The sequence below is a fragment of the Vidua chalybeata genome, chromosome 19, assembly GCF_026979565.1.
Source record: "Vidua chalybeata isolate OUT-0048 chromosome 19, bVidCha1 merged haplotype, whole genome shotgun sequence".
Lineage (NCBI taxonomy): Eukaryota > Metazoa > Chordata > Aves > Passeriformes > Viduidae > Vidua > Vidua chalybeata.
Window position 1 is genome coordinate 8,800,689 of NC_071548.1, and position 26,799 is coordinate 8,827,487.

The 26,799-nt window shown below is 44.8% G+C and overlaps 1 protein-coding gene across 1 annotated transcript in view; it reads left to right on the forward strand.

Annotated features, from left to right (window-relative positions):
• Positions 1 to 335: 335 nt before the first annotated feature.
• Positions 336 to 26,799, forward strand: part of LOC128797720 (ATP-binding cassette sub-family A member 9-like) — a 31,205-nt gene continuing 4,741 nt past the window's right edge. The window contains exons 1-32 of the mRNA XM_053960518.1: positions 336 to 399; positions 3,546 to 3,658; positions 4,544 to 4,754; positions 4,970 to 5,128; positions 5,662 to 5,762; positions 6,301 to 6,524; positions 7,986 to 8,124; positions 8,583 to 8,768; positions 9,303 to 9,435; positions 9,837 to 10,002; positions 10,678 to 10,736; positions 11,696 to 11,806; positions 12,221 to 12,396; positions 12,710 to 12,829; positions 13,496 to 13,634; positions 14,197 to 14,287; positions 14,844 to 14,983; positions 15,447 to 15,566; positions 16,142 to 16,301; positions 16,534 to 16,700; positions 17,121 to 17,248; positions 18,020 to 18,157; positions 19,020 to 19,133; positions 19,635 to 19,805; positions 20,180 to 20,293; positions 20,487 to 20,594; positions 21,162 to 21,230; positions 21,785 to 21,876; positions 24,255 to 24,375; positions 25,079 to 25,193; positions 25,455 to 25,546; positions 26,322 to 26,485. Of these exons, the coding sequence (XP_053816493.1) occupies positions 381 to 399; positions 3,546 to 3,658; positions 4,544 to 4,754; positions 4,970 to 5,128; positions 5,662 to 5,762; positions 6,301 to 6,524; positions 7,986 to 8,124; positions 8,583 to 8,768; positions 9,303 to 9,435; positions 9,837 to 10,002; positions 10,678 to 10,736; positions 11,696 to 11,806; positions 12,221 to 12,396; positions 12,710 to 12,829; positions 13,496 to 13,634; positions 14,197 to 14,287; positions 14,844 to 14,983; positions 15,447 to 15,566; positions 16,142 to 16,301; positions 16,534 to 16,700; positions 17,121 to 17,248; positions 18,020 to 18,157; positions 19,020 to 19,133; positions 19,635 to 19,805; positions 20,180 to 20,293; positions 20,487 to 20,594; positions 21,162 to 21,230; positions 21,785 to 21,876; positions 24,255 to 24,375; positions 25,079 to 25,193; positions 25,455 to 25,546; positions 26,322 to 26,485 (4,160 nt within the window). The 5' untranslated portion in view covers positions 336 to 380. The remainder of the gene's footprint in view (positions 400 to 3,545; positions 3,659 to 4,543; positions 4,755 to 4,969; positions 5,129 to 5,661; positions 5,763 to 6,300; positions 6,525 to 7,985; positions 8,125 to 8,582; positions 8,769 to 9,302; positions 9,436 to 9,836; positions 10,003 to 10,677; positions 10,737 to 11,695; positions 11,807 to 12,220; positions 12,397 to 12,709; positions 12,830 to 13,495; positions 13,635 to 14,196; positions 14,288 to 14,843; positions 14,984 to 15,446; positions 15,567 to 16,141; positions 16,302 to 16,533; positions 16,701 to 17,120; positions 17,249 to 18,019; positions 18,158 to 19,019; positions 19,134 to 19,634; positions 19,806 to 20,179; positions 20,294 to 20,486; positions 20,595 to 21,161; positions 21,231 to 21,784; positions 21,877 to 24,254; positions 24,376 to 25,078; positions 25,194 to 25,454; positions 25,547 to 26,321; positions 26,486 to 26,799) is intronic.

Genomic DNA, 26,799 nt, shown 5'->3' on the forward strand with positions numbered 1-26,799 from the left:
TGGGCACGATGGGGACAAGGCAGCAGAGTTTTCCCTCTGGAGAAGCTGGGCCAGGGACAAAGTGGCTTTGCCACCTCTCGGGAGGGAAGGTTCACCCCATCCCAGGCCACCCCAACTCTGCTGCCTGCCGGGAACATCTGCAGGAGTGGAGTGAGCTCCTCCAAAGCGTGGTGTAAACATCCCCAGGCTCGGGGCCAGCTGGTTGTAGGTGCTGTTCCAAGGTTGGGTCATCGCTCCAGAAGTTTTGGGAGGGTTTGCCCGGGTGACGTCAGGCTGGAGAGGGGCATGGCCACCGGGCTGGGCCACCGAGCTGAGCCTCCCTGGGGCTGAAAAGGGACCAGGAGCCCGGACACCCCAGAGCTGGAGGAGACCTGGTCCCCATGGAAAACACACCACCAGGTAAGGAGTCACCGATTTCTCCTTTTTTTCATTAATTAATTTAGAAGCAGAGACGGAAAAATTAATTTAGAAGTAGAGATGGACAAATTCTCCATGCAGGGTTTGAGTTTTCATGAGGGGATGATGAGTTTTTCCTAATAAATGCTTCATGATGCTGAATGCATAAAAGTTGCACCTTCTAGCTCTGTTTTCTGGTGGACTATAAGTTCACAACAAAATATTTTACAGGAAAAGGAGCAAAAATATTCAGTTTTTCTGGGTGTGTGTGTATTTTTGTTCTCCCCGTGGCTGCAGGTGAAGAGCTGCAGGTTGAGCACTGGGTGATGATCCCTCCCTTTGCTCTCCTCCTCCTGCCTTGCTGTCACTAAAGGCATCTAAAAATACAAAACCCCCAAATTTCACTTCTCTCTATGAGCTGAAGTGTTGAGCTTTGTTTAGGGACAGGCTTGGAGTTGTTATTTTCAAGTTGAGAGTAGGAAGAAACAACCTGTTCCAGTCTGAGCTGGAGTGGAGTCAGTGCAAATCTGTCTCAGATTTGTCAGATGCAAACAGAAAAAAACTGCAAGAACTGGCAAAGAGGAGGGGATGGAAAGAGCACCTCTGCACTCTGCACGTGCAGGGATTCATCCTTGGCTCTGGGAAAGCCAGTGGATCCTCTGGGAAGTGTGGGTTGCACCATGGATTTCTCCCTTTGAACTCAAAACTGAGAGGCTCCTGCCAGAGCTCCTGAAGAGCAGCTCAATTCTAGGAACTAAAATCATAAACTCCAGGAATGCTTCAGGTTGGAAGGGACCTCTAAAAGTCACCCAGTCCAACCCCCTACAATGGGCAGGACACCTTCAAACAGACCTCAAAAAGTTACATTTATAGAGGAAAACAGTCTGAAGAGGTGCCGAGGAGGAATTCCCTGAGATAGTAAATAAAGGGATTATATGGGATGTGCTTCCTGGGACGGCTTCTGGTAGAGCAGAGCTGCATGCAGGATCCAGGAAAAGTTATTGCAACACCTTGGCAGGGAGTTCCTGGAGAGCAGGAAGTTTGGATGCACTTAATGAGCCCCAGGAGACATCCAGCTTTACAAGTGATGCTCTTAACTGGATTAAAGTTTCCCAAACATCATTGCCTCCAGTTTCTGATGTGTTTATTTTGCCTTCTGCATCTGAAGTTTTGAGCCTCAGGCCACACAGAGGATTCTCTCTTGGCTGTATTTTTTATCTTTTTCATTATTATCTAATAGATTAATTAGACACCTAATTTCAAGTTAATAATAGGTAATATTTATTAGGTATCTGACTGAAAGTTAAATTCCACAGCCTTTGTAGGCAGCATCACTTGTTTGAATTCCTGGCTTCATATTTGGCTCCCTGTGGTATTTGCTCCTTGCTCCACAGGCAAAAAGTAAATTAAAACTGGTAGAAACTTGGTTAAAATTTTCTAAAAAGTTTTAGATTTGCTCCATCATTTTGAAATTGTTTGTTGTGACTGTAGAGATTCCATGCATCTTTTAAAGACCATCATGCTTTCCTTGTTATCCAAATACCACCACACTTTGTTTACTACCCAAACATCCTGGGCTGAGCTGCTGCTTTCAGTTCATGACCGAAATCCAGACCTGGGAAAAAAAAAAAAAAAGGAAAAAAGTGACACTTCCTAGAAATCTCTTCCTATTTACCTTTAACCTTCAGTGCACGCAGCAGGGAGGAAGTGTGGGAGGAAGCTTGGGCAGGGAAAGAGAGATAAAATAAGATAAGGTAAGCCCTGTGATAACACAGAAGGTAAATTGGGATCCTGGATCCCTTGCCCCCGCAGTACACAAATATTTAATTATTCCAAAAAAACAAGCAGTGATGGGAACAGAGCAGTGGAACCCTTTATTAACTCCAGCTGCCCAATCCATGAAATCAGGAAGGCTGTCCAAGGGGAATGGAGCACTCTGCCTTTGAGGCTGCTTTGATTTCAGGCTTTTTTGAATTTGGGTTTCAGCCATTTGAAAGGATTAAAGCACAAAAACATGTTGGGAGGTTCCCTGCCCTGCTCCCCTGGGAAGGAGGTGAAACCCATCACTCTGAACTTGCTCCTGTTCTTGCTGCTGGGCCACAGGATTAAATCTGGAGCTGAAATAAAAATCCCAAAGAAATACTCCCTGCCAAGCATTTAGGAGGATATTAAGGAGCACATGGGTGTTCTAATCCTGCCCTGCTCTAATGCATTAAAGTTTCTTAATATTTGGGTGAAAACAGAACAAATTTGTCTCTTACCAGCCTGGTGAAGGCAGGCAGTGGCAGCCTCTATTTTAGGTTATTTTTAGCATCTGCCCAGTGTTTGTAACGTGATTCAGGGTCTGGTTCAGAACCCAGAGCACGTGAGCTGTGCTTTGCCAACAAACCACGTGTCTGAGGCCAGACACAAATTCGTTTCCTGCAGTGGGACGTGGAAAGTGAGCGGTTGTCTCGTTCCACAAAGCCTCCTGGGGATGAGGAAGGATGAATCTGGGTGAGGAAGGATGAAGTTGGATGAGGAAGGATGAATTTGGGTGAGGAAGGATGAGTCTGGGTGAGGAAGGATGAATTTGGGTTGAAGAAGGATGAACCTGGATGAGAAAGGGTGAAAAGGATGAACCTGGGTGAGGAAGGATAAATTTAAGTGAAGAAGAATTAACTTGGATGAGGAAGGATGAACCTGGGTGAGGAAGGATGAACCTGGATGAGGAAGGACGAATTTGGGTGAGAAAGGATGAATTTGGCTGAGGAAGGATGAACCTGAGTGAGGAAGGACAAATCTGGGTGAGAAAGGATGAATTTGGCTGAGGAAGGATGAACCTGAGTGAGGAAGGATGAACCTGAGTGAGGAAGGATAAATCTGGGTGAGAAAGGATGAATTTGGCTGAGGAAGGATGAACCTGGATGTGGAAGGATGAACCTGGATGTAGAAGGATGAATCTGTGGATGTGGAAGAGTCAGCTCAGAGTCCAGCCCAGCTCTCTGTTCCCTTGCATGATCTTGGTCTACTTCCTCTCAATCTGAGTTGTCCAAAGTTAAGGAGATAAGTTCTCCCCCTTTGACATGTTATTGGATTCCTCTGAAGTGGTATTTAACTGCCAGTGACCTGTTTTATTCTAAATTATATCATTTTCTTTCCCATCTTAGCTGGAAAAATGCAGGGGGCATCCAAGAAAGCCTCACAAATATTTCAGCAAACCTGTGCTCTCCTGTGGAAAAATATTCTTCTGGTGTGGAGGATGAAGTCAAAAAGTTTTCAGGCAAGTGTCAGTTCTTCCAAAGGGAAATCAGGATTTCTACTACAAAGTATTTTCACGTTGCATTGTTTTTGTGTGAGGGGATGTGAGAAGGCTCAGCTGTGGCTCCCTGGGAAATGTCAGCAGTTCCTTCTTCCTGTGACACTACAAATGTGCCTCGTGACAAAGCTGGCTGCTGGCTTTTGCTTGTTGATCCTGCCCTGTGCAGAGGAACACAATGTCCAATTCATGGCTCCAGTGTCAAATTATCCACAGACCTCGCTGGCTCCGGGACTAAGAAAACATGTTTTCCATCTGAAACCTTGCTGGGATTTGAAAGCCATCACACCTGTGGAACAGCTCTCCCTCGTGCACAGGGGAAAGGCCTGGAGCTGGACTGGGCAGTGGGGTCAGAGCTGGGTTGAAGGGTCCTGGAGGAGCCTCTCTGATGCCTTGGAGTGGTTACCTAAAAGAGAGGCAAGATTCAGAGGATAAAAGTGGGTATTTATTGAAGGCTGCCAATAAATGCGCCTTGGGCAGTCAGAAGCCTCTGAGGGGCTGCACCCAAGATGAACGATGGTCACGAGTTTTTCAGACAATTATAAGCTTGGTCCATTTACATATCAGGGGTTAATCCTCCAGTTACAGGTAATAAAGTCATTTACTCCAAGTTTTCCCCCCCAATTCACTGTTGTTTGCATCTCCCCAGGCCCGAGGCAGTGAGGTGTCCTTGATTGCCAGGCCTGGAGAGGAATTTTTTGTCTGGATAAAACGGGAGCACAGCAGCTGTGGAGTTTTAGAGTGATACCCTAAAGCAGTGTATCTGAAAAATCTAAAAGCTAAATCCTGAGGCAGCAGCAGTTCCCTGGGGCCGCTCAGCTCTGCATTTCTCTCCTTCCTTCCCTCCAGGAATGGGCGGCCTCGGTGGTGTTCCTCTACATCCTGCACGACTCCGCGGCGCTGATCATGTACTACCCCACCCAGGAGTTCCTCTACAAACCCCTGGGGCGCCTGGACGACCCCGCCTTCAACGCCTCGGGGGTGACCCTCATGTTCACCCCTGCAACCAGCACCACCAGGAGAATAATGGCAAAAGTGGCTGCCAGCTCGTCGCTGAGGGGTAAAAGCTCTTAAACCCATCTTCCTGCAGTGTCTGAAGTGGATCTGACCCACCCTCATGGTAGGGAGGGGCAAGAGCATTTGTCCCACGTGATTTTTTGAGGGGAAAAAAATTGTGGTGATCCCCTTTTTCATTGTTGTCTGAATAATCAGAGGTTCGGCTGTCTTTTTAATTTTTTTCCTTTTTTCGATATTAATTATTTATTCCAATGGCAGGTGTAATAATAGAAGAGGTGGAAACTGAGGCAAAAATGGAGGAAAAAGGACTTTTGGAAGAGGAAACTATTGGTGTTATTTTTAAGGATGACTTCTCCTACACGCTCAGATTTCAAGTGGGCAGCGCAGTGTTTCCAAATGAAGCCTTTGAGCACATAGGTAACAAAATAAATGAAACCCCAGGCTTTGGTTTTGCATTAAAAACTGTTTAGCTGCATTTCTGTGCTGCTGTGCCACCCCAGAGGGATGGAGGCTGCATGTGCCAAATGGCTCCAGAAAGACATGAGTTAAAATTTGAGGGTTTGTGTCTGTAAAAGGAAAAAAAATAAAATATCAGAGAAAAAAGCTATAAAGACATAAATGTCACCCACAGTCAGAGAAGCCCAGAATGGTTTGGGGTGGAAGGGAGCTCAGAGATTGTCCGGTTCCTTTTTGCCCCTCTCCCTTTTGTGCCTTAACACATCAAATCATGCCTGGAAAATGAGAATTGTGTGTGCATTAATGTCCCTGGCCAGAGATTTAACACATTAAGAGATAAAAGGCTGAGTAAACCCCAATCTTGGTTTCCTCACACTGAGGTAAAACTCATTTTCAACCCCACATGTCACGCACAAGAATTGATATGCACGTGTATATGGAAATGTACTAATTAATATTGATTAATTATTTTTAAAACTTTGTTTCCCCAACAGAAACCTGCTGGGATTTTTCAGCAAAGCACTGCAAAGTTCCTCTGTACTGGTACGGTGGCTTCCTCTCTGTGCAGTCCAGCATTGATGCAGCAGTCATAGAGGTAAGTGTGCTCATGGTGGAATTTGCTGTTCTCCCCCCAGTTCTGTGTAAACTTAAAACCCAAACTGATTAAACCAAAAATAGAGGGGAAAAAAAAAAAAAAAACTCAAACACCAAGAAAACCACCAAGCCAGTTCATTTTTCCAGCCCTAAAAGAGTCCAAGGCCAAGCTGAAAAGGGCTTGGAGCACCCTGGGATAGTGGGAGGGGTCCCACTATCCAGGGGTGGAACAAGGGGATCTTTAGGGTCCCTTCCATCTCAAACCATTCTGGGGTTCTGATTTTCTGCAACTTCTTAAATAATTAGTGTAATTCCAAATGTAAAATCATCCTCATGGCTCGAGGCAGTGAATGGAACAAGGATTTAATAGTGTTTATTGCAAGTCAGCACAAAACAATACTAATTACTGGTTATTTGCTTGTAAACATAACCCTGTTATTGACAAATGAATAATTTTAATGCTTGTAACCCCCTGCTTGTTCTGATGTCAGCTACTTCACTGCAAAAATGAAATTAACTTAATTTCTAATTTCCTTTAGATGAAAACCAACCACTCTGTGTGGAAAGAAATGAAGTCAATTACTGGAGTTCACCTGGAAACTGTGATGAAACCTCTGCTTAAACTGGATTACCTTTGGTTCATTATCTGTGCCATACTGAGCTACTCCCCATACATGCACTTTTTGTCAGTGAAAGTTCTCAAGGAGAAGAAGAAGCTGAAGATATTGATGAGAGCAATGGGTCTGCAAGATATTTCCTTCTGGTAAGCCTCAGAAATCAATGTGTAATCACAGGGATTATTTTATCAAGTGTATGGAGCAGCCTGGTCTGGTGGGAGGTGGCCCTGCCCATGGCAGGGGTGGGATTAGGGGATTTTTGAGGTGTCTAAACCATTCTGGGGTTGTCTTTGCTCTGTTTCCAAGCCTGTTGGTCTGAGGCAGGTTTTTTTTTGTAGTTGTTTTGTTGCTCTTCTCCTCCCCAAAGAAGAGGAGGAGCTCTCCTCGTGGAGCAGGGGTGTGTGCAGCAGGGTTTGGCTCCAGAAAATGGGTGGAACACGCAGAAAAAGCAAAGAAACAACAAATTCTGGAGAAACCCCTAAATGCTGAAGCAGAGGACGGATGCAGGGTCTTTCCAAACAGGCTTCCTAACCCATCTGGGCATTAATATTTCACATCATTAGGAAAGCACATGGATAGAAGGTCCTGGCTGCAGATTCCCTGCGTCCCCTTGCTGCCATCACTGTGTCTGCAGAGATCTGGGCACGTGCCAGACCTGAATTTGTGGAAGAACTTTTTTCCTGAGCAGTAACCAAGCATTGAACAGGATGCCTGTGGGAATCCAGCACATCCCTCTGGCTGCCCTGGCTGGCTCCAGACCCTGGCAGGGGGCTCAGGGATCTTGGCACAAAGTCAAAATCACCTGTGGGTTTGATTTTAGCCCATGGAAAAAACTGCCAACATTGTGTGAGGAATTACAAACCACAAGGGTTTGAGCAGTGTGGTGGTTGAATTAACACAGGGTGAAAAAGTAGAATTTTGGGGTTTTTAGAATGGGGTTCAAGGGGACAAGGTGGAGGGATTTGGGCGTGTCCTGACCTTCTTCTCCTTCTCCTTGCCCTCCATGTCTCGCTGTGCTGGTGACACTTTTCTGTTGGTTTAAGGCACAGACACACTGTCCAACATCAATGACAGACATTGGCACGTTATTGTAACCACGGCACACGGAGTTTTGGGTATAAAATGGTAACACCACCCTGAGGGCAGACAGAATGCCATGGCCGAGCTGCTGGACAGAGCTCAGCAGGGCAAAGAGAGAATGTTCTAGAGAAAGGAAAATAAACATTGAGAAGCCGACCCTGCACATTCAGACTCCTCCTTTGGCTGCACGGGCTGGGAAAAGAGGACTTTTACACTCTTGGGGTCACCTCGACACCCGGACCCCGAGAGCTGCCCAGAGAGGGTGCGGAGTGTCCCTCACTGGAGATACTCCAGACCCACCTGGATGCATTTCTGTGCCGTGTGCTCTGGGTTGTCCCTTTTTGAGCAGAGACATCGCCCCTCCGTGTCCCTTCCACCCTGACCCTTCCTGTGCCTCTCTGATATTTGCACCTGTACAGTCTGGAAATGGTTGAAAATCCAAAATATTTGAATTCATGCCACTTTGGCTATGTCATGGCAAGCGTTGTCATGCTCAGGGACAGAAGTAACTGTGCCTTCCCTTGTAGGTTGTCCTGGAGCTTGCTGTACACCGTGTACGTCTCCATCACAGCCGGCCTGCTGACCTGGGTCACCCTGAGTGAAGTTTTTAATCACAGGATCTTTTTGGAAGTGTATTTTTTTTATTTCTTTTACGGCATGGCATCTGTAAGTTTACATTTGTATCCTTCTATGATGCACCATTCATTTTTTTTTTTTCCTAATTAAGATATCTGAAAGACTGCAGAGTTTTTTAGGGCTGGAATTACAGAATTATGGAATTATGAGAAATTAACAAAAATACCCTACTGTGATTTATTGTTATTTTTTACAGGCTAGATTTTAGGTTATTTTTTGTATATTTTTTTACCACTCCCATTATATTTTAGGAGATTCTGACTCGAAATCAGAGTAAAGAGAGGTGCTAAAATGAGGCTGGGAGTGATTTGTCTCTCCTTATAAACCTGCCCTAAATCTCAGAACTGTCTGCTAGACAAAGCCTTGTGCATCTGGAGGGAACAACTGCAACCCAGCTGGGTCTCCAATTTTGCTCCTGTTTTCACGTTGTTTTATTTTTAATTGCAGCAGAAATGCATCCTGCTAACTACTGGTTTTCTCTGCTGCAGATTCACTTCACTTTCCTGCTCAGCTCGTTGCTAAAGCAGCCAAACATTTCCAGCTTTGTGGGATTTCTCCTTCACATCCTCTTTGGGGCACTGGGCTTTTTGACGTTGTTTGAAAAACTGCCACGGGCTTTGGAATGGATTTTAAACCTCTTCAGTCCTTTTGCCTTCACAGCTGGCCTTGCAACGGTATGTCCGTAATAAAACCAGTGCATCACAAAAGATCAGCCCCCAAAATTCTGCCAGAGAGCAGCAAAATCCACAATTTGCATCACCAGAACAACGCAGTCACCCCACTCAGCTCCAAAGAATCTTTAAAAAATCTAAAAAATTTGTGCTAAATCGTGACAGAGATGGTTGGACGCTCAACTGCATCACAAATTTTACTGCAACAGATTTAAATCTCTGTAAAATGAGCAGTGGGATGCGGCTGGTGGGTACCAGGGGCTGCAGGAACTGAGGGCTGGAAGTGCTGTCTTTGCAAACAGCACTCTGTAACTTCTGCATGGTCTGAAATTCAGCTTACTGAGGCATTTCTGGTGCTTGTGGTCAGAATAAACCCTTTGCCTCCTTGGAAACAGCGTCGTGGTCACGAGTGAATTGGTTTTCAGTGAAAATGGCTGTGATGACACAGCAGTAGCTCACACAAAGTATTTCTGTCTGAAGGAAATGTTGCATCTGAATTTTGCTCTTTTTTTTTCTTTCTTTTTTTCCCTCCTCTAGATGGTAAAACTAGAAAAACATGGACCAGCATTTACCCCAGAGTTGTACCCTTTTTATAACCTGTACCTCATCCTGAGCCTCGACAGTGTCTTGTATTTCCTGCTGGCCATCTACTTCGATAAGGTTTTGCCTGGTGAGTGAAAATGTGAGGGGAAAAAAGCAAACTGCATTGCTTTTTCTTCTATAATTCCCTGCTTTGCAGAGAGAAAGTTACCAAAGGGGTGGTGGGAGGAGAGCAAACTGCAGCCCTGCAGTGGGATCCTGCTCCGACAGCCCTGACCACTGGGGTTGGGAGGTTGTTGTAGGATTTTTTTTGATGTTTTGGAACCAAAGAGGTTGTAAATGGCTGTGATTATTCCCCACCTGCATTTACAGGTATGGACAATTTAAATGGCAGAGTTTATCAATTCTTTCACTCTGCTGCAAGTTCACGTTCTGCACTACTGGGGGAGAGGTGGCTGGGCTGGGCATTTATTGGAGTTGACAGACGGAGGTTTTGGGGTTGACATTTCACCTTCTCTGCCTCTGATTCAGGCAAGTACGGGGTCCCACATCCTCCTGCCTTCTTCCTGAGACCCTCGTACTGGCTCAGGGGCAGCAGTGGGTACGTGGGGGTGAGAGCTGGCATCAGCCACGACCCCGTTCTCGGCGGTGACACCGAGCCGATGCCACCGGGCTTCGATGGCAAGGAAGCCATCAGGTAAGGAGCTCCTTTTGGTGAGAAAATTCCAGCTCTGCGTGGGTCGTTTGGCTCTGGAGAGCACAGCCACGCTGCACTGGTGAGTGTGAGGCTGGCAGCTGGCACTGCGGATGAGATTAATGCAAATGTGTGAAAGGCGGGGGTTGTTCAGTGTTTCCTCCCGCTCCAGAGCTGGATTTGAACATTCATTGGATGTGGGGCATCCTCCAACTCCCTTTCCTGCATTTCCCTCTCAGCAGTTCCCCTTCCCCTGCATCTTCAAGCACAGAGCGTGCTGCAGAAAATGCTGCACTGTGCATCCTTGCAGGGCTGGGTGGGCTCGTGGCTGGTGCTGCCTTCTGGTTGTTACCAGAAAGCCAACAGAGATCTGCCATTATAACAGCTAGGTCATCACTCCTAATTAAATATCCACATTTATATCCTCCTCCTTCACTCACTAAAAGTTCCTCGAGTTTGGCTTTGAAACCTTTTAAACAGCTTTTAGAAAAGCACAGGGCCCAATCCTGCTTTAAAGGTGCAAGAAATTAATTACATCAAGTGATTCCTTCTGCAGGACCAGTTGGAGGAGGAGGTTGGGAAATACTCCCCCAAAAGTTTACAAAGTTTAATTTGAGGCAGGGGAAACAGCCCCAAATTGTGATTCAATAAGTAAATGGCTTGCTTACTTTTCTTTAGACTGAACAATATTAAAAAAATATACAAGAAGAACAACAAGAGCACCGAAGCTTTAAAGGGTAAGGAGAGGCTTTGTCATTTTTTTATTCGTTTTTCACTAGATAAGAACCCAAAATGTTTGGAAATGTACTGGCTGTACTGAATTCTGCCTCTGGGCCTGTTAAATTATATTGTGCAATGGTTATTTCTGCTGGGGTAAATTACTGGCAAATTTCTACCAGGCCATTATCTCCCTGTTCCCTCCAGGAAAATCACTGTTTATTATTTTTTGCAACAGCAGAAATCTCCTTAAAAGCTCTGTTTTTGCAGTTATGAACCACTCTAGAAATCCCCTCTCAAACTTCCCTTTCAAAATGTAGACTATTTTGGGCAAACTTGGGATTTTATGGCCAAATCTGCTGTCCCTGCCTGAGCTGTGTTCTCCAAGCACTTGCCAATGCAAATATTTGACACAGCCATAGTAAAGTCATGGGGTATTTGTTAAATGCCTTTGTTTAACAAGAACTCCGAGTGAAAATATCAAAGCTTAAAAATACAAAAATATTAAAAATATCAGTATGGCCTCAAAGGTCTATGTTGAGTGGAAAAAACCAAACAAACACAACCTGAACAACCCACAGAAAGACAAAGTATTTTTTTAAAAAGAGAATGAGGGGGCAAAGTCTGGCTGCTTTGAAATACGTCTTGAAGTCTCACATCTTGGAAAAGCTCTGGGCTCTTCTCTTCCTGAGGGCTCTTTTTGAGCCACACTAAAAGAAAATGTTATGACCCTCACAGAAAACTGAAGTCAAAATCCTTTAAATATTGAAGATAATGCATTTATTCCCTCAATTTGATCAAGACATAATTCCTTACTAAGCTTAGGCCTAAGTCCTGAAGAACCAACCTGTGCTTTTCGATCTGGTTTTGCGTCTCAGCTTCTGAAGAAATGTCACTTCTGTCACCTGTGGCAACAGCTACAGGTCCAAGTCCACTTCTCACACACTTCCATCCTCCTGTTGTCCTGTTTTTATTCCAGGTTTGTCCTTGAATATATATGAAGGCCAGATCACTGCCCTGCTGGGTCACAGTGGATCTGGGAAAACTGCTCTGTTAAATGTGCTCAGTGGATTTTCCAAGCCTTCAGCAGGTGAGATGATGGGCCTGGATGCTGAAGAGGAGGAGCTGTTGTTTTTTTCAAGTGTAAGGGAGAAATATGCAAAAAATTTCCAAGTTTTCCCTCAGTCATTTGTGCTGGGTTGTTGTCAGTGCAGATTTCTCCTTCAGCACGAGCTCCAGGGATGGTGGATCCCTCATGTGTGCACCATGGTCATTTCTCCATCTGGATGACCTGGTGCTTTCCATGAGCTGCACACCTTTAGGAAACACAGTTTTATTTGTAAGGGAGGGTTTTGCTGCTCTGAAATGTTTTTGAAAGGTATTAAATCTTTGGGCTATCCAGTTATTTTGCTTTTTTTGTTCTTTTGAATTTTTAATTTAACACTTGGGAAACATCCATGGTGCTGGAATTAATGTCAAGTGGTTCATTCACCCCCCTGTGCAGGTTCTGCAATGATCTACAACTACAATGCTTCTGAAATGTGGAATATGGAAGGAATGCAGGAAAGGGTTGGGATTTGCCCCCAAATTAATTTGCATTTTGAAGCTTTAACAGTGAAGGAAAACCTGAAAATTTTTGCTCACATCAAGGGGATTCAGTGGAAGGAAGTAGATGAAGAGGTTGGTATGTCCTTCTCAGCCACTGACTTCTCTTTTATGGCATCTTGGGCACTTTTTGCTTTATTGATAAAAGATGATCATCTGCATCTTGTTCTGTGGAAATGAGAACAAGCCTAATTTAGTGGCAAAGTGGTTTTCCAATTCTTTCTTATCCTCATGTCATGAGTTAAAACTCAGACTTGTCTTATTTATCTCCAAGCAAAGCCACTATGGGTAGGTAAGTTTGAAATCTTAAAGTTGTAATGTTTGTAGCCATTTAGGAATTCAGACCAGTGCTTTGGAAATGTGACTCTTGTCTTCTTGTGTTCCCAAGGTGCAGAAAGTTCTCGTCATGATGGACCTCACCGACGTTCAGAACGTTTGTGCTGAAGCCCTGAGTGGGGGACAAAAACGAAAATTGTCTCTTGGAATTGCAATTTTAGGGAATCCCCAGGTAGGGACTGGTTGTGTTTATGCACACACAGCATGTGTTGTTTTGGGACATAGCTTTGCATTTTGACTTGGCATAGAGACTTTGCTGTGCTTTTCCCCTGCCATTCCAGGCTAAAAACTCACTTGCTGGGAGAATTGGGGAATCTGGTTCCATCAGAGCCACACTTTTAATTAGAAGGGTGGTAATATTGCAACAGGAGAAGGAGCAATAAAAACGAGCCATACTTGAGGGTGCATTCTCTTCTCTGAGCAGGACCATTAAAAGCATGAAAACAAGAGATGCAAGTGTGGGGCTGAGCCACATGGACACGGCTGGTGTTGTAGTTGAGACAGTCACAGTACAAAGCAGCACACTTCATTTTCAGAAGGCTTCAAACCTGATTTTATTCCAGCATGCATGCTTTTTATACATTCTTACACAACTCATGAGTTTACATTTATTGGTCATGAGAGACAAACAAAATGCTCATTGGAACAGACAGCTGCAGGTTTCTCTTATTTATCCTTCTTTCTTTCTTGGTTTCTGTGTCAACGACCTTGGTAGGAAATTCTTCCAGGGGTAAACATGGATCCTCTTATCAAACTCCTCTCTGGCTCGCAGAAGTGGCTGTGAAACCTCTCCCACAGGCTGGGGCGTGGGGAGCTCTGACCTCGTTGTCCTTTGCAGGTGCTGCTCCTGGACGAGCCCACGGCGGGGCTGGATCCCTGCTCCAGGCACCACGTCTGGAGCCTGCTGCGGGAGCGCCGCGCCGGGCGCGTGACGCTCGTCGCCACCCAGTCCATGGAGGAGGCGGACGCTCAGGCTGGTGAGCCCAGACTGGCGCCTTGGGGGTGCACACCTGGGGTTCCCAGGGCACAGCCCACGTGTGGGTCCCGCTGTGGCACGGCTGGTGCTCGCTGGACATGTTTTGTCTGACAGTGACCACCCAAGCCGAGCTGGGCAAAGGTTAAAACTGGGCTGATGCGTCCCTCCAAGGCTTTGCTCATGCTTCTCTCCAGGATAAAGCAGTCTTCTTCTGGATAAAGCACTTCCACTTTATCTGGGTTTGTCTCTGTGTCAGTAAAACTTGGTTTATTTTCCTGGATTTCACTTGCCGCTATTCCCATTTCCATATTATTCCTGTGCTGCGTGGGAAATTCTCCACAAGCCCACAAGAATGCAGAACTGAAAGAATTAACCATGATGTTAAGGAGAAAGGCATTGGTTTAAAAATGAAAAAAAAAAAAAGAAGACCTTCAGGGCTGGCCTGGCTTTACTCCTCTCAATTTATTATTAAAAAGTCTGCTGAGTTCAGAAGGAGCAGAGTGAGGTCAGTCTGCTGCACTCTTGTAAATCTCCCTAAATCCTTTGCATTCCCTCCTCCTTAGATCGGAAAGCTTTCCTCTCCTGTGGGAGATTACAGAGTGTTGGCTCATCTCTCTACTTGAAGAGAAAGTGGGGAATTGGCTATCACTTAAGGTAAAACCTTTTGTTTTGGTCATCACTCTTCTTGTGAAAAGCTTCTCATTCTCATATTTTCTTGTAGAATCTGTGTTTTTGTAGAGTTTATCTAGACAGTAATAGAAATACTGACAATTCATTTTAGAAGACCTTTGAGGCTGCCAAAATTTCCCTGCTTTGGACAGCAAGCTGCCTTTCTTTGGAACCCAACCCTGAAAGCTCTGAGCACGCAGCTAAAATGACTTTGCAGCTGAAAGGGAACCAGAGTGAGGTGATCCGTGGTGCCAGAGTGACGTACGATGGCTTTGATGCAAAGTTCTTTTTCTTAGGAGTTTGATTCCTGAGTTCTTGGTTTGGCAGCATTGTCCAAGATCATAATTCTTGATCTCAACCATTTTGTGCATGCATGGCAGAAACAGGGGCACTGCAGAGGGCTGTAAGAATTCCCACTGAAGTTCTGCCCAGTTTTGGAGGTTTCCCTATGGAAGACTCACCACTGGCTCCGTACTCCAACCAGATGAGGCACATATGTTTTATTTCTTATTTAACATAATAGCAATGTTTTTTTTAACAGGATGCACATAAATGACCTGTGTGACCCAGAGCTTGTGTCATCCATGGTCAGACAGTACGTCCCTGATGCTGTGCTCAAGGGGCAGAAGAGGGATGAGCTGTGTTTTAGGCTGCCTCTGGAAAACACTGACAGCTTCCCAGGTAAGAAACCTGTCCCTGTGCCTGGGTTTTAAAGGGAAACCCACTGGTGGGAAAAGCAGAAATCAAAGTTACTGTGAAAGGAATAATTATATTCCTTGGTCCATAATGTGTGGTATTAGGAAGCTGCACAAATATCAGCTTTACAGAAAGCCTTCAGTGCACATGCTAATATTAATAATGAAGATGAAAAAAAGAAAATCCACCAACTAACCTACAAACTAAAATCCACTGACCCTCTTCTGTTTTCGGATGGTCCATGCAAACCAAAACCACTAGAATTTTCCACTAGCTGCCTCTAAAGAACACAATAAATTTGTGATGACTTTCAGGTCACGGGGATTAATGACGTGAATGCTGGAACATCCAGCGTTAATTGACTGAGTTTGTTCATTAACACTGGCTGAGTTTGTGCTCAGCACTGGCCGTGGTGCCTGGGCTGAGTCTGGCTGTTTCTCCCGTGCAGGTCTGTTCAGCCACCTCGAGAGCAGGCTCTTGCAGGGCGTTGTTAATTACGAGGTGACCAGGACAACCCTGGAGGATGTTTTCCTGAAGCTGCAGGGCGAGGAAGCCATCGATCCTGAAGGTAAAGCCTTGACTCCCTTTTGCAAGCGTGGCATCCTCAAAGTTCCATCTAAACGTGTGTTTCAATTGAGTATCTAATAAATTTCTGCTAAATGTGAATACTGATAGGCCTAGAGTGGCAGTTGTATCCCACTTGCCTTCAGTGAAAAGAGAAGCCCAAATTATTCTGTCGTGGCTTCCCAAAGGGTTTCAAGCATGAGAATTAAGGCTTGTGTTGAAAGGGTATTTATTTGCCTTTGAAGGGTTGTCCAGCCCAGACCAGGAGGTGGGAAGGGATAAAGTTTGCAGAAGGCACTTCCCAAGGCCAGTGAAGGTCTTGGATGTGTTGCCACACCAGCCAGTCTGAATTCACCAATATAAATTCTATTCTGGATGAATGATGGCCCTTTTTCTCTGCCCTTCTAACTCTTCTCTCTCTAAAAAAAAAAAAAAAAAAAAAAAAAAAAAGAAAGATAATTAAAAAAAAATCAAAGTGTTCCTCAGTTCAGAGCAGAAGATCCTTGATGATGGTTTGGGATTAGAAGGCATCCTTGGAAGGCTCTTTGTGGGTAATGGCATTTCATGGTGAACACACAGGAGAGGGAGACTTCGAGGAGAGGGACCAGAACCTCCCGTGGTTCTCCAAGCAGGGGATCCTGGCCATGAGTGGGATGATGCTCTGGAGGCAGCAGGTGTGTGCTGTGCTGAGAATGCGCCTGCTCAGAATGAAGCACGAAGGAAAATTCTTCAGGGGCATGTAAGTACAGAAGCTCCCACCTGCCCTGGAGCAGCTGAGGGAAGGCTTAAATACTGCTGGAGATGTTTGGAAGCAGAGAATTAGGTGGGAAATGTTTCAAAGCTGCAAAAATAGAGTCTGGACTTAGCAGGAGAACTCTGGCTTGCTGAAGTTCTAAATTTCCCCATAAATCACACAATTACTTACTGGTGGATTTCCCCTGGTCTCACTTGTGGTCTGTTTTCCCATCTAGATTGCTGTTATTTGGAATATTTATCCTTCCACCACTGATGGTTTTAATGATGTTTCATATGTGGCACAACTCCAGCAGATGGGAAATCACATCTAGCCCGTATTTTCTTCCCACAAAAGAGAAAATTCAAAATAGGTCTACAAACCTCCTCATCTTCAATGACACAGGTGAGGAACAACATGTGATGCTGACTCACTTTCTGCATCAATGTGAATTTTATTATAATTGACAGAGCAACCATGAAAATGGCACAAATATATAAAGGAATGTGCATTGAGTGTTTTCTTTTGAGCAAAAGCAAATGCAGTTCTAGTGATGATATAGATGATATGTAAAAGAGTAATGAACCAGGCAAGTTAAAAAAAAAAAAAAGCAGTAAATAAACTAAGTTTGAAACATATATTTTGTTTAACCAGTTTAAATAAATAGAAAAGATATAGGAAGTATGTGTTTGCTTAGAATCTCAATATTTGGGGTTTTAACATAATTCTACTTTGCAAGTAGGAACTTGTTTATATGAAACTGTTTCTATTTAAAGAAAAAAATCCCTTTAATGACTCTAATTTCTGTCCTTGACTTGATTTCAGGATCAGAAATCGAGGATTTCATTGCTGCTTTGAAGACTCAAAACATAACCCCAGAAATAACTCCGAAGAAAAACATCACAAGCCTTCCAGATTATAATGGAGCTATAAAAATATCCCTGGAAGGCAAGGTGAGGGATATTTTTTTTTTTTCCTTCTTTCATCCTGAAGATCAACAGGACTTCCTAAGAAGTATTTAAATGAGAGAAATAAACACACCAGAAAAAGGAGAATGTTTTTTTGGCATAATAAAGAGTTTCAGTAGTGCTGCTCACACCTGTCAGGGACATGAAGGCCTTTTGTTTCGACATTTGCCTGCATTAGGAATTGTGTGGCCAGCAGGAGCAGGGAGGTCATTCTCCCCCTGTACTCGGTGCTGGTGAGGCCACACCTCGAGGGCTGTGTCCAGCTCTGGCCCCTCAGTTTGGGAAGGACGTTGAGACGCTGAGCGTGTCCAGACGAGGCAACGAGGCTGGAGAGGGGCTGGGAACACAAACCCTGTGAGGAACGTTTGGAGGAGCTGGGGTTGTTCAGCCTGGAGAAGAGGAGGCTCAGGGGTGACCTCATTGCTCTCCACAACTCCCTGAAGGGAGGTGCAGACAGGTGGGGTTGGTCTCTTCCACCGGGCAGCACTGACAGAACAAGAGGACACAGCCTCAAGCTGCATCAGGGAAGGTACAGGTTGGATATTAGGGAAAAAAAATTCACCAAAAGGATAACAAAGTTCTGGAATTGTCTTCCCAGGGAGGTGGTGGAATCACCATCTCTGGATGTGTTTAAGGAAAGACTGGACATGGCACTTTGTGCTATAGTCTGGTTGAGGTGTGAGGGCACAGGTTGGACTTGGTGATCTTGGAGGTCTCTTCCAACCTCATTATTCTGTGATTCTGTGACATCTTCAGAGCCGCCAGTTCACGGTCATGTGCAGCCCAGAACCCGTCAACTGCTTCCCTGTGCTCGTAAACATCCTCAGCAACACCTTCCTGAGGCTCTTCAATTCCACCGCGCGCTTCCGCGTCTGGAGCGAGCTCTTCTACACGGTGAGGGCCCTGCCCTGCTGGGCCAGAATCAGCTGGGACAGCTGAAGGGATGAGGACTGCACAGCTTGGGGGGCTGGGGGAGCAGGTTCCAAGGGCTGAGGGCAGTGGTCCCACTGCTGGTGGTTCCTGGGGGTGTTTAATGGTGATTTTCTCCTGCGGCGTCCAAGGGTTCTGTGGGGTTTTGGTACCGTAAGAAATTTGTGCTGTTTGGAGGGAATTGGGATTGTTCTTGGAGAAGTTTCAGGGTGGTCTAATTGTGCCCTTCCAGTCCCTGATGGAAAGATGGAGAGAGACTGTTTACAAGGGCCTGGAGTGACAGGGCCAAAGGGGAATGCCTTCCCACTGAGCCAGACTGGTTTAGATTGGATGTTAGGAGGAAATTGTTCCCTGGGAGGGTGGGCAGGCCCTGGCACAGCTGCCCAGGGAAGCTGTGGCTGCCCCTGAATCCCTGGAAGTTTCCAGGGCCAGGTTGGATGGGGCTTGGAGCCACCTGGAATAGTGGAAGGTGTCCTTGTCCATGGCAGGGGTGGAATGAGATGATCTAAAAGGTCCTTTCCAGCCAGGCCATGCTGATGAGCATGGTGGGAATGCAACAGTGATCTTTGCAAACCCCACCTTTCCTCAGCAATAAAAAGTTGGTCTCCATCCTCAACAATTTACAATAATCCAAATTATTTCTGCAAATTCTAGGACGCTAAATGTCATTATTTTATTCTTTTTGCCTTGTTTTCTGTTCTTAAACACCACTGACTTACCATTTGTGCTCTTGCTCACTGGTGTGTTCAACCATCTCACGAGCATCGAGCCAGCCAGATTTTCCCTGGGCAGCATCACTCATGGATGGCTGAATTTCTCCCCACAGGGAGAAAACCCAGATGTGAAGAACTACATTTTTTTCGGCTTATTCACCTACCTGCTGGTTTTGGCTGCTGGTTTGCCTCCTCTCTTTGCAATGAGCAGCGTGGAGGATTACAAGGTAAAGAACCTAAGGAGTGAATGCAATGCAGAATTGTCTGGAGAGTGCCAGTGGGGAGGCACAGGGTGCCCAGAGAAGCTGTGGCTGCCCCTGGATCCCTGGAAGTGCCCAAGGCCAGGCTGGACAGGGCTTGGAACAGCCTGGGATAGTGGAAGGTGTCCCTGCCCATGGCAGAGATGATCTTTAAGGTCCCTTCCAACCCAAATCATTCCATGATTCTGTGGTTTCTAGGTAGGATGATAGAGGAAAATCAGTCAGATTAGCACCCAAGTGCACTTCTCTGCATCCCAGGGAACCAGCTGGGGCTCACAATGATGTGGATGTTAATAAAGCTTTTGAGATCTGAATAATTTAATTCTTCTTCCTCTTAGGAATGACGTGGTTTTAAAAAATGGTTGAATTAAGAATTGGAAAGGAGAGGGAGGGAGGAGCAAGGGAATAGAGAAGGAGCAGGAATGATGTTTTAGACTCTCCCTTTTCTCATTTTTGTCATTTTTGCAGCTCCAGGCTCGTTCCCAGCTGCGGCTTGCGGGGCTCTTCCCCTCGGCCTACTGGTGTGGGCAGGCTCTGGTGGACATCCCCTTCTTCTGGAGCCTGATATGCCTCATGTTCGGGCTCCTGGTGCTCTTCACCCGCATCTGCCCCTTGGACACCCGCGCTGTGCTGACCCTGGTGAGCTCTGGGCAAGATGGGTGAATGGGAATAACTCCCTTCCCTCATGGCACAACAGGATTTGGCTTCAGGGAAGGTAAAAGTTGGATATTAGGGAAAAAAAATTCACCAAAAGGATACTAAAGTACTGGAATTGTCTTCCCAGGGAGGCGGTGGAATCACCATCTCTGGATGTGTTTAAAAAAAGACTGGACATGGCACTCGGTGCTATAGTCTGGTTGAGGGCACAGGTTGGACTTGATGATCTTGGAAGTCTCTTCCAACCTCATTATTCTGTGATTCTGTGATTCTGTGATTTGCAATGGGTTTCTCTGGGCAGGTTGTCATATATCCACAGGCACCTCCTTGTCACTGATGTCTCTCTCTCTCCCCAGCTCATTTGCATCTTTGGTTATGGAATATCTCTTGTCCTCTTCGTTTATTTAATGGCCTTCAAATTTCGCATGGGGCGAAGCAATCGTTTCATTTGGTCTTTAACCTTCATTTTGGTAAGTGAGGAGCACCTTCACTCTGAAATGTTTGATTTACACACCTTGCCACTTGGGGCTTTATTTCAAATTTGCATCAATAAATTTCAATTTATATCAATATTCAGCAGAACAACCTGAATCACTGACAAATATCCTGGTGTTTTAGCACCAATACATCAATATTGGAAATAGTTTTTCTGCTTTATTCCAGGTGAATTATGCTGCTTTTATGAACAGTGACCATCATGAAGTACTTTACTACATCTGTATGCTGATTCCTGTGTTTCCACCTGTGGGCTGGATCATGTTCTCTGGACTAGTAAGCAAAACACATCCTACTAAACTCAATAATTATCCTAATGGTGCAAACTGGCAAAGCAAGAGGCACTTCCCAAATTCCTAGTCAAAAGGAGAGTGTGGGAAAAGAAAACAGAAGAGAAGTTCCAGGCTGTTAAGTGAGAGAAGAGGCCAAGATTTGACCTGTTAATCTTTGGTTTGATTGGGATGTTTTTGGTTTGTTTAGTCACTGAGAGCTGCTACAGTGGCTGTATTTTGGCAGCAAGGGTGGCATAGGAGGGGAAAGTGGTGGAGTGGGAAAACCAGGCAGGAGGAAGAGAGCTGGGAGAAGGCCAAAGCTTGGGAAGAGAGAAGCAGTGATGGAAAAGGTCAACTTAACCTGACTGATTTGAGGCCTCTGAACTTCTGTAGCCAAGGAAGCCACAATCCATCGAGGCAATAAGAACCAAAAACAAAAGACAAATCAAAGCTCCTTTATCCCATCCTGAAGAAAAGATAAACATCCTTACCTGCCACACTCGCTCTGACCCTGCCCTGAGACACACGGTGCTGAGGAGTTTTCTAATTGACTGATCTCCTTTTCTTCCAGAATTTCCTCGTGTACCATGATTACACCATTTTTGAGACATGGAATTACGTCTACCTGCCTGTCTTTGCAGTAAGGAGGGACTTGGAGATGGTTGCTTGGGCAGGGATGACTGTCACTGATGCAGTGGGCTTGCACTGGGCTTGTAAACTCTCCCCATAAAAAAACAGGATGGGATTTGTAGTCAAAATTTCCCATTAAGTGTTGGCAGGGGAAGTAAATTCCAAGAAATCCTGGGCTTGTGCCTGATGTGGCCCTTGGATGCTGCAAAAATGGGGCAGGGGCTTAAGTGGAGCTCATGTAGAAGGCAGAGATATTATTAATAAGCTGATCATGCCAGTGCTGCTTCTACAAAAGGATGAGAGGATCACCCATCCCACGGGATGTCTGTTGGGGTGCAGGTGGATTATCTGGGCTAGAGCTTCTGTGAGAAATCAAGGCTTTTGCAAATGATCTGCATATCAGAGAGGAATGTCTGCAAAGCATCAGTTTAGCTCCTTGCCCCTGCAGACCTTTTCAACAGCTGAAATTAATAAGATAGGTTACTGCATCCCTTTATCATTAAAATTAACGGGGTGTGTTGTTACCTCGTCTCCACACAAACCTGATGAGTGTCTGGTTTTCAGCCGTACATCCACTGTGTGATTTTTGCTTTCCTCCTGCGCTGTTTGGAGATGAGATATGGAGAAGCAGTCCCAGGATTTGATCCCATCTTCAGGTGTGTCCCAGGGATTCCTGGTGAGCCACAGCTATCCCAGGGTGGGCTTGGAGCTGCACGGCCTCCTGACAGCAGGAGGGAAAAACGTGTTATGTGAAAAATGTTTGTCAGCACGTGGGCAAAACTAGTATTTTTAATTTTATTCTATGTTCTTGAGAGGCTAAAAATTGTGATTTCAGCTTTTTTTTTTAAGGTTCATAGCTAAGATTTCAAGACATTTCTCTACAGGGGGTAAATAATAGTTCCAAATTGAAATAGAAAAAAAATAGCTCTTTTTCAAAGGTGTCAGTGATTTATTAGAGAAATATGGATATTGATCTAGTACCGATATCCAACTGTGACAGACAAAAACTCTCTAACAGTTTAAAGTTAGAAAGTGTATGTTTATTGCGGCGCCGGGCAGCGTGCGGGATAGCTCCCAAATACACACTGCACCTTTCAGATGATTACAGAGTCCTTTTATCCACACAAGGATTGAATACCCAAAATACAAATACATATTCATCATTTTGGTCCATCCCATTCCTCACTTTGTATGCTAATCATTCCCAAAGCTGTTAAGCATGCGTAGTTTGTTCCTTGAAATGGGTCGGTGGTCCCTTCCATGGGGAGGGGTCCCAAAATGAGGAAGTAAATGAAGTCTTCCTCATTCTGACCTTTCTGCCTTTTCAATGCAAATATGAGAAATGAACCTTGGTAGAACTCCCATTCCTTGTCTTCAATTGGTTTCAGAACAGAGGAGGCCCACAATTGTCTTATGTTCCTAAAAGCTGTTTGTCAGTTTCTATATTCCTCATTATAAACCCAGCTAACTAAACATTGTATTGACAAGCAATCAATTCTTAGTTAACTACTAACTCTTAACTTCATCAAGGCCTACTCATTTATTTTAATCAACTCTAGTAAGGCTTATCTCTAACTAAAATCTTAGCTCCTCTAAAATCTTTAAATCCCTTAAAGTTTATGTTTCATCAGTATTGCTCCAAATAGGATGGAGACTTTCCCTAAATCTTCATCAGGTTGAGGTTGTCTAAGTGCTCCCTGCTTAACTGTCACCAACAACAAGGGACCTGAGTCACATGGGAGAAGATTTATAAGAAGTATTTAATTACCAAACATTACCAAGTGTGGGGCTTAAATGCCCAAATTGGTTTGCAAACCTGCCGTGTGTATTTTAATTCTCCTTGACCAGATGATTGGCATGGCTGGAGCAGGGAACCAGTCAATAATTAAAGATGAAGGAAAAGCTAAAGCTGGCCTTCATTTTCTCAGCCGTGCCAGTGAATTTTAGCTTTTCCTCCCCAGGAATAAATACTTGAGCAAACACCACCGGGGGAACAGCTCAGTGATCCTTGTGTGTCCCTTCCAACTCCAAGCCTCTGAGCTCCTCGAGGGCAAATAAATTTTGGGTTTCATTGGCGCTGCCAACAAAATAAATTTAAGGGATCACACTTTGCCCTGCAATAAATTTAAAACGTGGCAGCACTAAAAGTGTGACCCTCAGTTAACACATTTCACTGCCCCAGAGGTTTGGGGCTTATCAAAAACACTTATCTGGCAAAATATGAGCCTGGAAGGTGCCATTTCACAGGTTTTTCTAATGTTTGTGTCACCAGCTTCAACCTCAGCTGGCAAAAAAGTATTAAATTAAAAAAAAAATAGGTGATTTGATGCTTTGAGGCAATTTTATTTATTTCCTTCCTGCCACTGTGGTGGGTAGTTCAGGCCCCAGTCTGTGCACTGGGAGATAAATTTGAGAACTATTATACTTATTTCTAGATATAAAGATGTATTTATGTCCTCTCTAATTATACTGGGGAAAAAACTTATAAATGCAAACCTTTTTTTGGAAGTGATTCCGAGTGAAAGCATCTCTCCTCGTCTGTGGGAAAAGGATTTGTAGAAAATTTAGAAAATTTTACAGAAGGCTCACATAGGCTCATATCTGTGTTTAAACTTTGAGATAAGAAATATTGACTTTGAAATGTTATAGAATAGGATAGACATTGTTGAGAAAGAAACTGAAGTAGAAATGTGTTTTAAAAGATGGTTTTGCAAACAAGACTAGATACTTTAGAGAAATAGAATTATGAAAGATGCATTGTAGTAGGATTCACGAGGGGTAATTTTAGATGATTAGACATGATGTTAAGACATTTATAATGCAGTGTGGTCAAAGTTGATAGGTTAAGAAATGCTTATAGTGTATTGTAATTAGGAAATAGTTGGCTTCTGATTGTGATGTTGTGAATTATAACATCTGTATTGTCTCACCCTTCTCATGAGACTGAAAATGGAATAAAAGTTTTTAAAAGGCCTCTCAGTTACCCCATCTCTGGGTCAGAAAAGGGCTTAGTCTGACACTCCTGCACTTGTAGGATCCAGCAGAGGAGAGAGGTCCCCCAGCAGAACAAGGAGCAGGCTGGAGAGGAGCCCCCCGAGGTGCAGGCGGAGCGGGACAGGGTGCGGAGCGCGCTGGCCTCGCTGCAGCAGGAGGAGGTGAAGCCAAACCCAGCCCTCTGCACTGCTTTGCTTTCCATTCTCCATCTGTCCCCGCAGGCCCCCAGACGTGTAATAATTAGCATTGACTCCATGATTGCAGAAGGCTGATCAATTGCTTTATTATATCATCCTATACTATATTATACTAATTAACAAACTCAGTAACCCTTCCAGCCAGTCCAATACAGCTTTGACCGAATTGGTCAATCCATCCAAACACCATCCAGTGTCCAATTAAGAAACCACCCTTTGGTAAACAAATCTCCACAACACGTTCCACATGTGCACAACAGCAGGTGCAACAAGTGGAGATAAGAATTTTTTCTTATTCTTTCTCTGATCTTCTCACAGCCTTCCCTGGGAAAATGCCTGGGACAGTCTGTGCCAGAGAACTGCTGCCACATCCATCGTTTTCATTCTCTCATCTGCCTCTGCTTTCTTAGCTCATGCACTCAGATCTTCTGATGTGATCTCACCGTCCAGCCCACGGTCACCCTGGCACCACAAGGACTTTAGCTGGCCCCATTATTTTTATTCCCATCCTGCATATTTTCCTGTTTTGGGTTTTTTTTTCCCTCTGTTTCATGGCTTTTTAATGTAGAATTTTTCTCTTTTTCAAATCCTGCTTAATGGTAAGAACAGATCAGCTGTCTCATGGGGTGGGAGGAGAATTTTTATTTCCCTCTCTGTCTCTTCACAGGACTTGGTTGTTGTCAACTGTTTGCGCAAGGAATACGAAGTCAGGACTGACACTTCCATCTTTAAGAAGAAGAGGAAACTTGCTGTCAAAAATCTCTCTTTTGGTGTTAAAAAAGGTTCAAGTACTTTTCTGCACTCCCCATAATATAACTGACTAAAATCTAAAGGGAAGGCCTCATTTGGAGGCAGTATTTTTGTTAGAATTTTCTTGTGGGCATTGAGACCTGACATGCATGAGACTCCTGCATGCAAAGTTTTTATTTATGGGGATAAAACAACCCTTTCTCCTACTGTACTTTTAAATATTACATAGAATACAGGGGAGAAGTCATATTACCAATAAATATTATTAACAGTTGTTGTATATTTTTTTCCAGGAGAAGTCTTAGGTCTGTTAGGACCCAACGGAGCTGGGAAAAGCACAACTCTGAACATGATTTCTGGAGGTGTAGCAGTGACTGCTGGGGAGGTAGGTGGCTTCTTGGAGCAGCTGCAGAGATGACCTTGATGCCTTTGAAAATTAAGGATGTGATAAGGCAAGCCAGCAAAATCTTCCTACAATCAGGGGATTTATGGATGTTTATGTAAAATTTATGTGTCCTGGATCTTTACAGAGCTGAGAAAAATTGTTGATTTATGCCAAGCATAAGTTCTAGCATTCATCAAAGTCAGTGTTACAGATTTAAGAGTTTGAGCAACAGGAAATCTTCAGCTGGCATTGGAAACCCATTGTGAAATGTCTAAAGCCTTGTAAGAATTGTTGACATCTAAAAAAACCCAAAAATAACACTCTCCATAAACAGCCTTGCAAAACCAGGAAATTGAAAACGCATGTGAGCAGCGTTGGGCCAGTAACAATCCATCATTAATTACATGCAGAATGATTAATGGCATGTGCTGGGGGAGGGGAAATGCCATTGCTCTTACAGATTTGGGACTGAAGGTTGGAAATAGGAAAGTATTACTAGGAAAAGACTGGCTGGTGTCGGTAATATTACCCAAAGTGAAAAGGCAGATGGAACAGGATCACCCTGCTCGTGGAGCCACACAGTGACCACTCACAAGTGGCTACTGACCACACAACTGCTTGCCTTGGCCAGCTGGATAGGGCTTGGGGCAACCTGGGCTGGTGGAAGATGTCCCTGCCCGTTGTAGGGGTGGGAGGGGATGAGCTCTAAGGTACCCCCCAGCCAAAGCACCCTGTGACTGTGTGACCCCACAACTGCAGAGCTGTGTCTGTGCAGGTGCTGCTCAGGGGCCGGGATGAAGCCCCCCCGTGCCCGGGGGCCCTGGGCTGGTGCCCACAGCAGGACCCGCTCTGGCCACACCTGACGGTGCTGCAGCACCTGGAGGCCTTCACTGCCATCAGGGGAATGAGGGAAGAAGATGCTGCTCTTGCCATCAGCTGGTAGGAAGCCAAATTATCTCATCTGTTGGTTCTCCCTCCCTCCAGAGGTAGGGAGTCTTCCAGCCTATCACTGTCACCCCTAGAAATGAAGGGAGGGGACAATTTTCAAGCTAAGAACAATTTATTGCTCAGATAAAGATCCATCTCAGAGGCTGTGAGTTTTTACAGGAGCAAGCAGTTGGCCATAGCTCAAGAGCAGTCACAAGTTCTTCGTTACAAGGCAATATAGAACTTTTCTAACCCAATAGACAGTTGCCACAGGGTTTATTTTACTTTTCTAACCTACCACCCTTACTTCCGCTTTTGTCCAATGG